This window comes from Hyperolius riggenbachi, chromosome 11 (assembly GCF_040937935.1).
Source record: "Hyperolius riggenbachi isolate aHypRig1 chromosome 11, aHypRig1.pri, whole genome shotgun sequence".
NCBI classification, from domain to species: Eukaryota; Metazoa; Chordata; class Amphibia; order Anura; family Hyperoliidae; genus Hyperolius; species Hyperolius riggenbachi.
The window spans coordinates 80,489,044-80,505,700 of record NC_090656.1 but is presented as its reverse complement, the minus strand read 5'-3'; the positions used below and the strand labels follow the sequence as shown (position 1 = coordinate 80,505,700).

The window sequence follows — 16,657 nt, the reverse complement described above, 5'->3', positions numbered from 1 at the left end:
CTGATAGGGTGGGCTCTGTCATATCTACTACACTTTAAGTCTCTGGCTAATCCTGACAGAGGGGTCAAGCCCCTGAAACAGGTTGATGTAACCATGAAAAACTCCATAAAAAAAAATACTACATGTTTTTATTATGTCATCAGATTAAATAGAAGCGCCTACAGACAAGATACAACATACTTAAAAACCTATATAATTGTATTTGATGCATATGACTGTATTCACATGACAATGTTTTGTAATGATTAGTTTGCTGAAATTGTTCAATAAAAATATTGAAACAGAAAAAACATCATATACGTTTTTCCATTTTAATACTTTCAATGAACAATTTCAGCAAAATAATAATTGCATGATAATAGCATGTGCTAGCCCACCAAAATATACAGTCAAACAGGTAGAACAAAAGGTGGACGTTAGAAACAAATGCAGTAAACACTTATCAATGCTAGTGTGTAGATTTTTAAGTGTTCACTGCACTTATTTTTAACTAGACTATGACTAAGGGCCAGACTGTGGCCTGAAACACACATGTCTGTTCAGTCATTAATGTTTTATAATTTTTTTTAAATAAAGAAATAAGATTTTGACATTGATGGTGTACTGTGGACTTCACTCTTTTTGCAAACAGGTAAATTAATAATTAAAAACATGCAGTGTATATAAAACATATACAGTGTTAAGTGCAATATAATGTCAAATCAAAAACATGTACAGGTGACACTCAAAAAATTAGAATATGGTGGAAAAGTCCATTTATGTCAGTAATTCAACTTAAAAGGTAAAACCAGTATATGAAATAGTCATTGCATGCAAAGCGAGATAGGTCATACCTTTCTTTCTTATAATTTTGATGATTATGACTTACAGCTTATGAAAACCCCAAAATTAAAATCTCAGACCATTAGAATACTGTGGAGATGTTCAATATTCTAGGCTTAAAGTGTCACACTCTAATCAGCTAATTAATCCAAAACACCTGCAAAGGGTTCCTATTTCATATTTTAAATTATTTTATTTCAGTTATTACTGAAAGAAGGGACTTTTGCACAATATTCTAATTACTAGTAGACCCAAGCCCGTTTAAAAATGGGCTCTAGGTCTTTTTTCTACCGCCGACGCTAGTGCGCATGCACGTGCCCGCACATTCCGCGCGCGCAAGCAACCCCGCACCAGCCTGCCTTGCCCACCTTGCTCCCTGGTCACGTCCAGCTGTCCGTACTGCACACATGCGCAGCAGCAAATAACAGGGGCACAGGGACAGCTGGACGCAGCGACACAGGGAGATTATTATAGAGGATTTGAGTTTCACCTGTGTATATACTGTATTCTAAAATATATAATCATTATATGCCAATAATGGACCTGCTTAAAGACAACAGTAAAGGCAATGCAAGTGATCTGAACTCAGCATTAGAAAAGAGGGGGGGAAACAATTATACTCCTTACATGTACCTTACAAGTTCTGGAGTAATAATGTAAAATGAGGCAGCCCTATGTGCCACTTCGTCAGCAGTTACACAAGTAGGTGGTGACACAGTGATGCTTCCCGGCCACTAACAGGGGGTCTTCTTTTTTCCATCTTGCTGGTGACAAAGCAGTGCCAATGGATTTAACATCTGGCCACATCAAGCTTTGTCACTTGTCTGTAACAGGATCATCTTTTTCTAAGTCACACAAACTTGCTGGTGCGCACTAGCCTGAGCCCCCCTGTACTGCATCTTTATTGTGTCAGACTCTACCCACCTGTCTGCAGCTACAAGGCATTGTTTGATCCTTTGCTATAGACTGCTTGAGTTTCCTGTACTATGTTTATTATTGGGACTGCTGTGGACTTCCTGGAGGACAGGGCTCACAGACAATTATTCAATGCAGTTTTTATGTGTCCTATAAAGACCTATGAATCTCCTGCAGACATGATAGCACCTAATACAGCTTCTTCTCAGACACAAGTTCCTGGAAGGCATGCAGTCTCACACACTTGCTGCTCCCTTGGGAATACGGACCAGAATGCATTAGTGTTACAAAGTCTTTGCTCTTTTGTGGCTTTTGCTATGTATTTGAGGCTGGTGATATTACTGATCCTACAGAAGACAGTGGGGTGGGGCAGATTTATCAAAACCAGTGCACTGAAAACTGGAGAAGAACTGGTGAAAAATTAGAGCAAACCTCCATATCAAGGACTCTGGTCACTGTGAGCAGCTGCCCAGCATCTGCACCATATTTGCTCCAATTCACCTTGCACTGGTGTGATAAATCTGCTCCAAGAGGAAGAGCCAATATGGTGGCTGAGTGCAATGAGCTGGTGACTGGTTTAAACATTCTTCCAATGCTTTTATGACCCACTGCTGACATATGACCAGTAGTACATATTTCTAAACTATGAAGCAGCCCCCAACACACTCTCTCCTGTTCCCCTATTTGTAGGCGCTTTCTTGTGGGCTCTTACCTATTGAGGGATGCCCCCCACTCAAGTGGGAGTACAAGAGGGGTGGGAGATTAATAATGGTAATGTGGTTGCTAGGGTCACCAAACAGATGGTGTAGTTTGTAATTGATGGATATTGGCTGATTATATTCTGGTTACTTGGTTTCATGTTTGGTGAATCCCTAACAAAGGGCAGTTTCTGGTTCAGGTGTAGAGGTGGTTTTCAGCCTTATCAATGATAATTAAAAAGAAACACTTTCTAAAATAAAAAAAGTGCTACTGTAGACAAAAACACAAATTTTATTTTGGCCACGTATCTCATTTATCCCAGAAATCAATTATGCTGCTGGTGTGGCGATATTGGATTTTGAAATAAGGTATATTTGTTGCTTTGTGTACTTATTTATTTTTGCAATGTATCAATCATAACAACAATCATAAAAATGGTAAAATAGGAAAAAAGAGGCCGAAGGCATTAATTATTTCATCTTTTTGGGGATGTGCTGTGCTCACTCCATGTCCTTCATTGTACTGCCCTCCCTATTAATACTTCCATTATAATTCTTTGTCACAGTGTCCCCAGGTTATAGTGCTTCCATATATAATGCTCTCTACAGTGTTCTCCATATTCCGATATAGTTGTTCCATTATAGTGATCTATATAGTGGCTCCTACGTCTATTGTGCCCAATATAGCGAACTCATCATTATGCCATTTTAGAGTCAACCCACTCCTCTCCCTTATACTGTTTATTATAGAACACCCGTACAGAATGTCCCCCAAACAGCTTGCCCCTTATGTAATGCCACTGCCATCCAGTATCATAGCCCCACTCCCACTGCAGAGATCAGCAGCAGAAGCGATGCTGGGTAAAATATCTACCATCTGTTCCAGGTATGTCTGCTGCTGCTGATCGCCGGTGCTTCTATCTATAGCCGTTTGCCAGCATCTTGCAGCCATGTTTCCGTAATCTCAGCCTGATGACATCATTATGACATCATTGGGTCAGGACTTGGAAGACATGGCTGAAGGAAGCCTGGGGACTAAAACAGCTGACCGCACCACTGGAATCAGTGACAGGTGAATATACTGTACTCACTAAGCACGACTTCCTGCAGGCCATCCCTGTAACTTGTACTTAAATGTGAACTTTAAAATAATTGAAATGTAAGGGACATAGATTTTAAATAAGACTGCAACTCAACAGCAATATCATGAGACATGTATGTATTAAATACATCACAGTTTAAACATAAGGCATTCCCCCTCCCACCTAGTATCTTGTGCAGATGATTTTTAGCCAGGGATCTGTGAGACTGCTGCTGGCCATGTGAAGTTATGACTATATCATGGCTTTGATGCAGGAATGCTGTTATGTCAGGTTTTAGGATTATGTCTGCACATTCGCAGCAGGTTTGGTTGGATGGTGCAGCTGTTCTGAAATAACCTATGCCACAGCAGCCGTTACTAGAATAGATCTCACATCATACTAAATTTAGGCAGCTGAGAGCCATCGCAAGCCTATAGGTAAGGCCAGTCTGATGCTACCGACACACATTTCAATTACAATCGTTAAATGACAAATTAGATGAAATGAAATGATGGCATCTATGCAAATAAGAACACTGCAATTGTTTTACTGAACTGGAGAGTCAGAATACTTGAAGGACAACTGTAATGAGAAGAATATGGAGGCTGCCATATTTATTTCCTTTTAAACAATACCGGTTGCCTGGCAGCCCTGCTGGTCTATTTAGCTGCAGTACTGTCTGAATCACACTAGAAACAAGCATGCAGCTAATCTTGTCAGATCTCACCATAATGTCGGAAACACCTGATCTGCATTAGTATTAGAGGCAGAGGATCAGCACGATAGCCAGGCAACTGGTATTGCTTATCTAGTTTCAGTTGTCCATGAGGGCCCTTTCACACGGGGGCGGTGCTGTGTTTTTCCCGCACTCCGCGGCCGGGCAATGAAAGTCTATGCCCCAATGCAGTGCAATGCGACGGAAGTGACGCTTTTACCGCATCCCGACGCTAGGAAAAAACTACAGTAACGTTACTCTATGGCGATGCAGGGATTTTAAAAATGGTGGCGTTGCAACGCTGCTGTGTGCATGTGCAGAAGCGTATTTTCACAATACACTTCCGTGCACTTCCAAATACCCGAAACAGGAAGTGATGGCAAACGCGCGTCACTTCCTGCTAAACTGGTGGGCAGACAGGGAACACCGCATACTAACCTGGTGTTCTCTGAAGGCCTGTTTCTGGCGGTACAGCGGCGCGACTCACCGCATCGCTGCCGCCAGTTTGCAATGTGAAACTGGCCTTCAGGTACCCATATTTTACATGATTTTTTTTTGAGGGATTAAGCAATCAACTTTATTGGGTGATCAAAAACAGTGTGGTCGACCAAAAGTAAATTGACTAATGGCCCACACACTGCAAGCGAGATCCTGGCAATTCTCCTTCACTAATCTATCTAAACAAAGCTGTGCCTCCATGCTTTGGAACCAAAAATCGATTCTGTATTGCCTGAAATCATGTGAAAATTAGCGGATTCCTTTACAGTCAATATTTCCCATCCTCCTCGAGCAAGTATCTGTCAATTCAGGCAGATATAGGCCAATTTCCATTGATCGATAATCTTTTCTCCATCGATCCAATAAAACAAACAGCACCTTAAACTCGTTGCAGTAAAGGCCTGGCAGAGCATTAAAACAGTGGAAACCACCCAGCATCTGATGATGTCCCCGAGTTCAAGACTTTAGGCTGCCATTGCCAGCAAAAGGTTTCCAGTTATTTATTTTGTCCAATTACTTTTGAGCCCCTCAATTGTAGGAATTGTGTTAAAAAAATTCTTTAGTTGCCTCACATTTTTGTGCAATTGTTTTGTTCACCCCACTGAATTAAAGCCGAAAGTCTGCACTTCAACTACATCGGAGCGGTTTTATTTAAAGTTTATTGTGGTAATGTATAGAACCAAATTTAACAAAAAAATGCCTCTATTCAAATATTTATGGCCCTAACTGCATGTGTATTTTGTGGAAAAGCTACCGCATTGTGTGTATTTTGAGGAAACGCAGCCGCATTATGTGCATGTTGGAGGAAACAAATTTTAGATTGCTTTGTGGCTTACGAGTCAAAAGGTTTGCCCACCCCTGCTTTAGACTATGAACAAAGTTTGAAGTTTATTGTGGTAATGTACAGAACCAAATTTAGCAAAAGTTGTCTCTACCCAAATATTTATGGACTTAACTGCATGTGTATTTTGTGGAAACGCTGCCACATTGTGGGTGTTTTTGGTGGAAACAATGCTGCATTATGTGTATTTTTGGGGAAAGGTATATTTTGGAGGAAACACTGCCACATCATGTGTATTTTGGGGGAAACGCTGCTGCATCATGTATTTAAAAAATAAAAACGCCACCGCATTATGTGTATGTTACAGGAAACAAATTTAAGATTGCTTTGTGGCTCACGAGTCAAAAGGTTTGCCCACCCCTACGATAGACTATGAAAGAAAAGGTTTACATTGCATTGTAAAATTAAAAAAAGTTTGAAATTTGAAAAAAAAATTTCAATAAATATGACTGATGGCCCTCAATTTGGTCTTGGTTTTTAATTTTGGCCCCCTGTCTATTTGAGTTTGACACCCCTGATTTAGACAGATAATCAGAAGCAAAGGATCAGCCATATGCTCAGAGCTGTAGTACTAGGGTTTTATCAGAATAGTATAGATAGGTGCACTGGCGCACTACATTTTAAACTGAAGGTGCATAAACGTGCTAGATGGACTCGATAGAGGTGACAACAAGCCATCACCCTAGCCTAGAACCTAGTGTATATAGAGCTGTCTACCTAGTTAATTTAAAGGAATACTTAAGGCAAAAAAAAAAAAAAAATGACATTACTCACCTGGGGCATCCCTCAGCCCCCCGAAGCTGGATGGTGCCCTCGCAGCCCCGCTCCGATCGTCCTGTCCCCGCCGGCGGCTACTTCCGGTTCGGCGACAGCCGCCGACAGGCTGGGAACGCGGCTGATTTTCCGCGTTCCCAGCCGCTGCTATCACCCTCTATGCTGCTATAGCGTCTATATATACGCTATAGCAGCATAGAGGGTGATAGCAGCGGCTGGGAACGCGGACAATCAGCCGCGTTCCCAGCCTGTCGGCGGCTGTCGCCAAACCGGAAGTAGCCGCCGGCGGGGACAGGACGATCGGAGCGGGGCTGCGAGGGCACCATCCAGCTTCGGGGGGCTGAGGGATGCCCCAGGTGAGTAAATGTCATTTTTTTTTTGACTTAAGTATCCCTTTAAAGATTTAGAACAATGGGTCTTTGAATAAAAGTGACCCCCAAGCACATTGTCACATTGTCCTCCTCCATACTATGGCAGTGTGAAGCGCATGTACATGATGAGACCCCTGATCGAGTCCCGACCCATTCCAGCAACAACCACTGAAGCTGTGTACGCACCTTTAAATTAAGCTGGGACAACTTATCTCGAGTTATTTTTAGTTGCTGGGTTACAAAAAGGTAAATAAGATGCAAAAATGTCTGCTAAGCTTTCTTACAGGGCATCTATAAGAATGAAAGGGTTCTACCTACGCATCTCATCTGTGTTTCCAGGTAAAATAATATTTCAGGTAAGGCACTTCTACACAACCAACCACTAAACAGGCTTGAAGTGTATAGAAGAAGGTATGAGAGACTTTGTACCTGTAGTATTAGCGATTCCTTATCTCCTTCCAGTCGTGTCAGTCGTTCTTGGTATGTATCATTGTTTACAACTGAATGGTTAACCTGTGGGGAGGAATAACACATAGATCAGACCCACACTGATACCACCTGCAGAGGTGCTATATGGACTACAGTTTGTTTACTTCATATTAGCCACCTTTCAGCACTATTTCAGAGCCATATACAGTCTGAAACCAGGGTTTATGGATAAATGTGCCCTGTAAAACTAAAATGTCATTGTTGTGCTATAAACCCAGCAGTTCTAGGAGACCTGGGGCCCCTGGGCTGTCATGTGGACCAGTGTTTGTGATTTTAAATTTTATTTTTTGCAGCTTCTACGATGCGGTTGACAGGTGAGTGGTTAGGGAGGGGACCGTGTGGGAGATGTGCCTACACGGGGCGTCCCTGTTAAACGACGCAATTCACGATTGCGTCCAACCGAAGCCTCCCACCTGAATGCTAATCTATGTAATTCCTGCTAGGTATGGTACAGCAGGCAAAGGGTGTATGACAGTGCACCTGATTGGCTGACAAGCGTCTGCTGGCCAGATAGAGGCAGGATATTGCTCTGACTGGAAGTTAGTTCTAGGCGTATGCCTGGCTTTTTCAGGATATAAAGGAGTGATCTGCATATTCATTCACTATAGAGAAGTTATACATTTTGAGAGCAATACCTTGCACATTTTAAAGTGAATACTTGCAAATACCTTCTATTTTTGGAACGCAAAATTGTACTTTGCAAAGTGATTCGTAAAATCAGATTCAATTTATTTGGCCAAGTAAGTTTGCACTTACAAGGAATTTGACTAGGCAGTTGCTTAACGGACACAAACAAAACAATACAAGGACAGACAATATATCAGTGTTCTCCTCAGGCTCTTTTAGCCGGGTGCTCTACCTGGCTAGTTTTGGTGAGCACCCGGCTGTCATCGCCTCACCTCCTCCTATGCTACAAGAATAGTTACTCACAGAAGCAACGGCCCTGCATTCTCTCATCTCACCCCACCCAGCTACTTTTTCATGCCACCCGGCTGGAAAAAAAATTCTGGGGAGAACACTGTATATATATTGCTAGTCGAGGACAGTATGTAGGTTATATTGGCAGTAAACAGGATGAGAAGTGTTCATTTTCAGTTCTATGCTGTGATGCTTTCAAGTTCTAGCAGCTCTAGCATTGTTCTGCATTAAGCAAGGTTACCGCTTGCGGGAAAAAGCTCTTTCTGTGCCTGGAAGTTTTAGTTGCAACTGACTGGTATCTCACTCCTGAAGGCAAGAGCTGGAAGATGGAGTGAGCAGGGTGAGAGGGGTCAGTCTTGGTCACTCTCTATCTGCACCTGCTAGCATACAAAACCTGCAGGGAAGGTAAGCTACAGCCAATTACCCTTTTCGCTGTTCGGATGATGAGCTGCATTCTCACCTTTTCTAGTACTGAGCAGTAGGGAAAATTTCAGACAGTTGGCTGCTGGCAATTTTTACCATGGTTTACCAAAAAGTTTGTCTCAATGTGTTTACTGTCGATTGATCAAGTGCCGTGGTCGATTGAATTTTCCGAGATGGGTGTCGCTTTTAGCGTTCGTGAATCTGTTTCGCCTTGGGGGCTCAAAATGTGTAAGGGCCCGTTTCCACTAGCGCGGAAACCGGGCCGAATCCGCAGAGTTTCCCCGCAGGCAAATCACGCGGGGAAATTCTGCCATAGGAAACAATGGCGCCGGTGGCCAAATTGCGTACCTTAGCAATTTGGCCGACATTGCCATCAGTTTCCGTGCGGGAGGCTGCGAATCCCAAAGCCATGCATTGCACGGCTTATGGGATTCGTCAGCATTCCCGCTGACCAGGAAGTGCCGCCACGCGTCTCCCAGCCACCGGTGGCACTAGTGGAAATGGGCCCTTATGACGACGGAATGCCCGGGACTGATGCCAAACGCTTTTGTGCTTGGTTGCAGCCGGCCGTGTAAACTGGCCCTTAATTTCTGAAAAAAACAACAAAAAAGACCCAGATAATAAAGATGGCAGCTCCCAAGGTCCTCTTCGTAGAGGTTTGGGGCAGCACTGCACAACACACAAGACTGCCAGCTGCTGTGTCCCTGCAGACTGCAAACCTGCACTGAGTGGAATATGGGAGCTGCCATCTCTATTTAATTTTCGTTAAAGTGGACCCAAACTCAGAACTTCCTTTCTGCTCTAAAAGATACGCAACAGCATAATAACCTTTAAAGAAATGGTTTTCAGGGTTTTGTATCAGCTGTAACAATCTGCAGTGTGTCTACTTCCTGCTTTCATGGAAGCAGACATGTTAACATCCTGTGTTTACAAATTAGCTGCTGTGGCAGACTAGATTCCTGAGCGGACACAGCTGAGAGATCAAACTACAGTGGTGATTAGTCACAGATGAGGGGGAGTTAGACGGGCTAAACTCTCTGCATACATACAGGGTGCATTCCTCTAGGTTTTCCTTCTGTCCTGTGCAAGAGTTCAGGTCCACTTTAATTAAATCTTCCTAGATGATTGTGTTGATCTCAGTAGTCTGAGCTACAGGCCTGCTTGAAGTGGAGTTACAGCTCATACTCAGAAGGCATTACAGGCAGAGGATCAGCCTAACAGCCAGGCACGTCACATTTTCAGAAGAGTCATTGGGATCTCCTTGCATAGTCCTATAAGCCAGTTTTCCCGTCATTTGCCCCAGCCTTTCCAGCCCCCCTTCCAATACTCACTCTAGCCTTGGGAATTGCCCCGGCAGGAGAGCTTGCAATCCGCACACGGCGAGGCTGATGCATGAGTTAGCCGAGATCTCAGTAATGATCAGCAGCCTCAGCTCTGTCCATGCGAACAGCTGCACTGCTTCACTGGGGATGATGTGATAACTATTCACTGCAGGGCTACAATTAATATGTAGGAATTAGGCTTTACCTGCACTCCTGCCTATACATGATTCCTAGAAATAAAAGAGGGCTTACCAATTCTTTCAGATTCTACCTCTTGTGTGTGGGGCTGGATAGAGTATAAAAAGCTGTCCAGCGCACCTGTCCAGCTTCAGTTCTATTTTAAGCTAAAGACTCATACACACGCTAGAACAGTGTTGCCATTAACTATCTGTGATCGATATTTAGGACAACATTTCAGGGAACAATCACTGTACAGACATGGTGCTCAGCAATTCAATGGAGGGGGAGGAGAGATAACAAGGAAGCACACAAGCGAGTGGCTTGTTCCCCCTCATTCAGCGATCCAGCGAGGAGGATCACTAAATGACATATGGATATACTGAGGGGGTAAGCGCTGTACATAAGCTAGATATGACATGTGCATTCGTCCAGTGTGGTCCATTTCATGAAAGACTACTTTATCTCCAGTGAGGACCTGACCTTAGGCTGCTGATAATGCAGTCTGGGTGTTTTTTTCTCCAGTGCTGTGGGAATAATTTAGGTCCAGTAAAGGGACTCTGATGTACACCAGGACAATATAAACAGAGGCTGAGATGATAAAGTACACATAGGTTATCTTCATTAAAAACGGTATGACTAATGCATCTTCAATCTAGACATAAACCCAGGAGAACCCTATGCACATTACTATTGTTATATGTGAGGAAAAGCAGCCCAGAATAAAGCACTGCATCTGTTATATGATGTATACAAAAGCAAATGCTTTCTTTACCAAATTGAAAAAAAACCCTGAAGGGGTTCATTTACTATAACAAATAGTGTGCCTAATCAGAGTTAACATACCTTATCAGAGTAGCATAGCGAGCGCTACAAACTAATGCCTGCTAATTGGCAATGACGAGAGCTCCACTCATCCTGCCGTTAGCCCCTGCGGGTCCAATCACTTTAAAGGACATTATTCCCGCACTTTGATTGGCCCAATAGGCTGCCTGTCGAGCCTGTCACGTTAACTCTGATAAGGCGCTCCATTTGTTATAGTGAATCAACCCCATTGGCTCTGTTCCCACCTGAAACTGCACCACGTGTGGCCAGTCAGAGCGGGCAGTGTTATCTCCGCTCCGATGGTCTGCCATGGTCCAGCTAGAGCCTGGGGCAGATGCACCCACATAGGCTGCTTATCGTGGACTGCACAGAAGTGTGCGGTCCATTTACTGCAACAGATCCCGCAGATCCATTGCAGCGTACCGTGGGCTTGATTCATTAAACCATGAGAACTTATATCACGGACGTTTTTGCGCAAAAAATTGCGATTGCACGCAAACTCGAAAATGCATGCGAAACCGGCCGTGATATGAGTTATCATGGTTTAGTGAATCAAGCCCCAAGTGTGAACAACTCCTGTTTATAAAATAGGAGATGTTCACTGTCCAATTAGCAATGAGCGGAGAATGGACAAAAATTCTCCATGTTCCACTCTAGTATGAACACAGCCTAACATACAAAACCACTGAGACCATAAATGAGAGAAATCCTCCTCCTCTGACCTTTCAAGCCTACCTATTGGTTATATAATATGACCAGTTACTTCACTGACCAATAATAAAGCTTAGATCACTTTCCTTTCATACTAGGCACACACCAAACACTTTGTGGTATCTTTCAAATATCGATTGTAACCTTGTTCCACCACTTTGTACCAGTAGATATTGAAGTGAAAAAAAGATACTCACCTAGGTAGAGGGCAGCTTCTTGATAGTCCAGAGGCCGTCAGTGCCCTTCTCAAGTGCTGGTCAGCTATACTCTCATGGCTGCGCTAGCATACTGTGCGAGTATGCCCGAGTCTGCGCACAAAGCCCAAGTCAATCATCCACAATTGGTTCCCTGCATGACGGGGAGCGTGGTTGTGAACTAAAAGAGGGCCCCTGTCATCGGCTGAACAACAAGGGAAAGCCAGTGCATTGTTCCTACGTTTACCACGCCCAACAGATGCCCCTTGCTTGTGCTCTTACCGTTGTCCCTCCTCACTTTATATTGAACTGGACACTACACACTGCTTGGCTATATCTGCATAGCGCTGAACTGTCGCTTAAAGTGGATTTGTAAGAGAAAATTGCTCCTATGAAGTACTTACCTCGGGAGGGGAAAGTTTCAGAATCCTATTGAGGCTTCCTCCGTCCTCTTGAGCCTCGAGGATCCAGGCCTGGCCCCCCCCCCAAATTTCCCCCAACAAGCTGTGCGCAGGCGCAGTAGCGCACGACAATATTACAATCTGCGCTTCTGCGCAGTATCAGCTTTCCGATCGACTCACATGGAAATAGAGCCTGATCGGGTCCGCCCTACTGCAGCTGTTTCCGCCTGAGCCTGATCGGAAAGCTGATACTGAGACTGCGTTGGAGCGCAGATTGTGAATATTGCAGCATGTGGTGTTCAGGGGTTGCCAACGCTGGATCAAGGAGGTTGTAGAGGATGGGTGAAGCCCATGAGTACTCAGTCATGATCATATGTACAACCTTACCACTTCATGTAATATGAGAAACTAAAGGTATTCATTTAAAGTATTTTCACTCCGTGTACTCTTCTGCTACATACATTTGGTAAGATTGTATCATTAGTGGGCACCTATAGACAAGAATTAATAAAAAATGATGTGTAATAACAGTTGCATCGCTGCAGCTACTAGCTTTGTGCTTGGCAAGTGCAGTAAGAAAGCTTAGTTTCACCGTTAAAATTGATCAAAGTGAGAAAGGATCTCGAATGCTCAGACATCTTGGAATATGTTCAACACAAACACACAACAATATCCTGGGAGGAAAATCTATTTTTGGAAGTAACAGAAATGCGTTTGTTGAATATTTTCACATTGCTGGAAGACATTCCTGAGGTCAGCTCCTTTATTGGAGAAGGATTTTTTCCCATGACACATACAATGCAATCACATCTGATTCACATTCTGCAGATAGTCTCAGCATTGCTTATCAGAAGAGATAAGGTGCGGGGTGGACTGGGTGGACAGCTTGCCTGACCTGGGTGGCATCTGTCAATGTGGCCTAGTAGCATTTTCTACATGTCTGCATAACGAGACTGACATCCGTTAAATTGTTGGCGGCTAACCCTGACATGCCTTTGTTTTCTCACCTCCCAACAGTTATGAACTTGTGTCTTCAAACTCAGCAGCAGTTGATTTATACCAAGATTGTTGAAGGCCACTCGCCGAGGCTAGAAGTCCTACAGACGTTTCAGACATCAGCAGGCCATTGATCAATAGGATGTTGGTTCTTGCGGCTAAAGCCATATACACACAGTAGGTGTACGTCGCCTAATATGATCATTTGTGATTGTTATAACTGTACATGTGACCCTGACGTCAGCTTTATGCTATCTTATCTACTATGGATATAGTCATATCAATTCTCCGCTTTACCCCCAAATCAAGATCTAGTGATTGAGCCTGCAGTAAACTGGCAATCCTTGTGGATACTTTGAACCCCTTACCAGTTCCTAGTCCCTGCTCAGGTGGCTCATAAGCTAAGGGGGAAACTATAACTAGAAATTCAATATGGATAACATATCTAATTAAAACCCTTGAAAATCTTGTCCCTCCCGAGATGATAGGCCTTGATCACATACTAGATGGTTTATGACTTAGGCACATGTGTCGAACTCCAGGCCTGGAGGGCCAGATCCATGCCAGTGTTTAGGATGGACTGAGAAAGAGAGGAATGTGTTCTACCTAATGGATCACACCTTTCCTGATTCATTTGAGCTGTATCAAAAATGTGTGAGGATCTCGGCCCTTGTAGGACCGGTTTTACATACCTGGACTAAGGTGACTAGTTGGGAACACCTGTGCTGATAATCTAGTGTGTGTACTGCACCACTGATCCCCCCGCAATGCTACGTCAAGGGATCCAGATTGACGGTTTGTCAGATGGCCATGTTGCAGCGTCAATATCTGCCAGATTTTATCATTATGATCGAATCGGCAAGGTATTAGAGCAGAAAATAGAGTATGGGCACCCCAAGAGTGCATACACACATCCAATTTGGATTGTCCAATAATTGGCCAATGTTAACACCTCCATGTAGTAAAAAAGCCTACCAATGTAATCTGATCATAGTAGTCAAAATCTGTTGGCCCTCACGCTACACGGAGGTGGTAAAATTGGCCAGTCACTGGTTAATCAAAATCAGATGTGTGTATCCACCCTAAGGCTCAGTTGCCACTATATCAGAAAACGTACTTTTTTGTACATTTTACCACAATCTGAAAATGGACAGTCAATGGATCGGATTTTATAAATAGATTAATTCACACTTATCAGTCTGCAACAGATCCATGGGGAATCTTTGCTAGAACTGTGGGGTTACTTTGATTTAGCACATCCAGTAGTTCTCATGACTTGCTGACTTGCTAGACCTGTCGGGGAGGTCACATGATCAGCTGAGCAGCAGGTGGAAACACTGAGAAATGGCTGGAACCTGTACTATGGAAAGCAGAAGCTAACTGATGAATCATTTTCTGAAATGACATGATGGACTGACAGACTACTCATTTAATAATACCTCAGCACTGGCTAATAATATAATTAGCAAGACATTTATAGCATGTAGCAAGTATAGTCTCTGTAGTCGAGTAGACCGTTATTTTGTCATGTACTATGTAATTACAGTAATTCCTGTTTTAGACCCATCGTGCTTTTCAGAAATTACTTTACCCACAGAGCTGATGTGCTGAGTGAGGTCCAACTGCTGCTCCACAAACTAAATGGTATCTTTGGTTCTGCAGCTCCCTTGTAAGGAGTCTGTTTACACTAAAGGGGCATAGCAAGCTCAAACATTGAGAAAGTGTCTACTAAAAAGAGAACTTCAACAAGGAAGGAGGCAAATTTCTCCCCGAGTTCAGAAACTATAATAGTCAATCCTCTAAAAATACAGAGAACACTGGAAGATTGGGAAGTTTAATTTAGCTAATATGTACAGAATGCCTTAGCCCAATTTTTTTTTTAAATGTCCTAAACAATCACACATCCCTGAGCTATTCTATAGGTTATAGTCACTGAATCTGATACAGTTTTCTAACATGCACACAAATATTTACACTAGTCCAGGTCCTGAACTGAGAGAAATAACCATTTTTTATGGCCACTCCCTGTTTATACTAAATCTACCAGGACAGATTCCCACTCCAGATACAAATGTTAGATAGAAGGGTTTGCAGCGGAGTACCTGCACAGATCTAGGCCGTCTGTGTAGACTGCAGTGATCTGCAAACTTGGCTATCCAGCTGTTACGGAGCTACAAGTCCCACAATGCATTGTGGGAGTCCGACAGCCACAGTCATGGTTCATAAAGGCAAATGCATTGTGGGGCGTGTAGTTCTTTAACAGCTAGAGAGCCAAGTTTGCAGATCACCGGTGTAGAGGATTCTTGAATTAAGGTGGCCATTAATGATACAATCCCACAGGCCAATCGATTGTTTCTTAACACGTGGTAATGGACCGGAGGCAATTGGTTGGGTCCATTATCTACCAAACTTCCGCTAACCAATTAGATCAGTTTAATGGAATTGATTCAAGTAGTCTGATTGGATTGGTTAGCGGGAGTTCGGCCCATTTTTAAGCCTCATCTACACGCGTAGATGAGGCTCCGATGTTACTTATCAATCGAGCCGCATCATGGGGGACAATGGCAGGGAATCGAGCGGAAGATAAGCGGCGCGGGGACGAGCGGGTATCGAATCCGGCGCACGAGCCGCCGGCTAATCGAGCCGCCGGATCGGAGCCTCATCTACGCGTGTATATGAGGCTTAAGACTGATCAATTACTGTGACAATCGGAAACACGAGATTATATGGCTAATGGCAACCTGGTGTGAAAACAAATAATTAATGAGGTGTAAAGTTTCTGTTCTGGAAACACTGGACAGCCTGAATTCCTCTATGGAAATTGTAGAGTATAGCAGTGACAGTCTGTACCTTCCCCTTGTAGTCTGAACAGCACGATGATGCAATGGAAACACCAGCAGCGGCTCCACCCACAGAGCCTGAAACTGAATCCCTACACATTGCTGTATCTGGTCACGTGATAAAAAACCAAAACACAGGGTTTTTAGCTACAGAAGCCTCATTTCACATACAAACATTTAGCCACTAACTACTGAGCTACTAGATTTGGATGAAAATGGACTTTAAACCTCCATTTAAAATGTTTTAAGTAACTATAAGTACTTAATTCCCATTTGCTTATAAATTATTTTTTTTACTTTCTTTAATCCCAAAATGTCCTATATTGGATTGGTTATGACAAGTTCAAGTACCCCCCCAAGCCCATCTAAAGTACCACTGGGTTACGCATAGCGTGTTGTTGAGCATCTAGCTAGGGACAACAGGCTGGTTTCATTCTACGCACTTACTGAGTAAATGAGATAAAGTGAACACACAGAGCATACAAGTTTACAGCGATTCTCTGTCTAGATAGACATTACTGGCCACATGAGCTGAAATGTTATCAGCACAGACAGGATCCAGACGAACAATGTGGAGAAGCAGAATATGGTGATGACACCTGAGCTGAATACATTTTATAACCACTGTTTACTCAACAAGAGTCT

General features: G+C 43.3%; 1 protein-coding gene across 10 annotated transcripts in view; it reads right to left on the bottom strand.

Moving 5' to 3' along the window:
* The window catches only part of PPFIBP2 (PPFIA binding protein 2), a 308,186-nt gene that overhangs the window by 131,435 nt on the left and 160,094 nt on the right, over positions 1 to 16,657 (bottom strand). For all 10 annotated transcript variants that reach the window (XM_068259523.1, XM_068259524.1, XM_068259526.1 and 7 more), the window contains one exon: positions 7,146 to 7,229. In XM_068259523.1, coding sequence (XP_068115624.1) covers positions 7,146 to 7,229 — 84 coding nt within the window. The remainder of the gene's footprint in view (positions 1 to 7,145; positions 7,230 to 16,657) is intronic.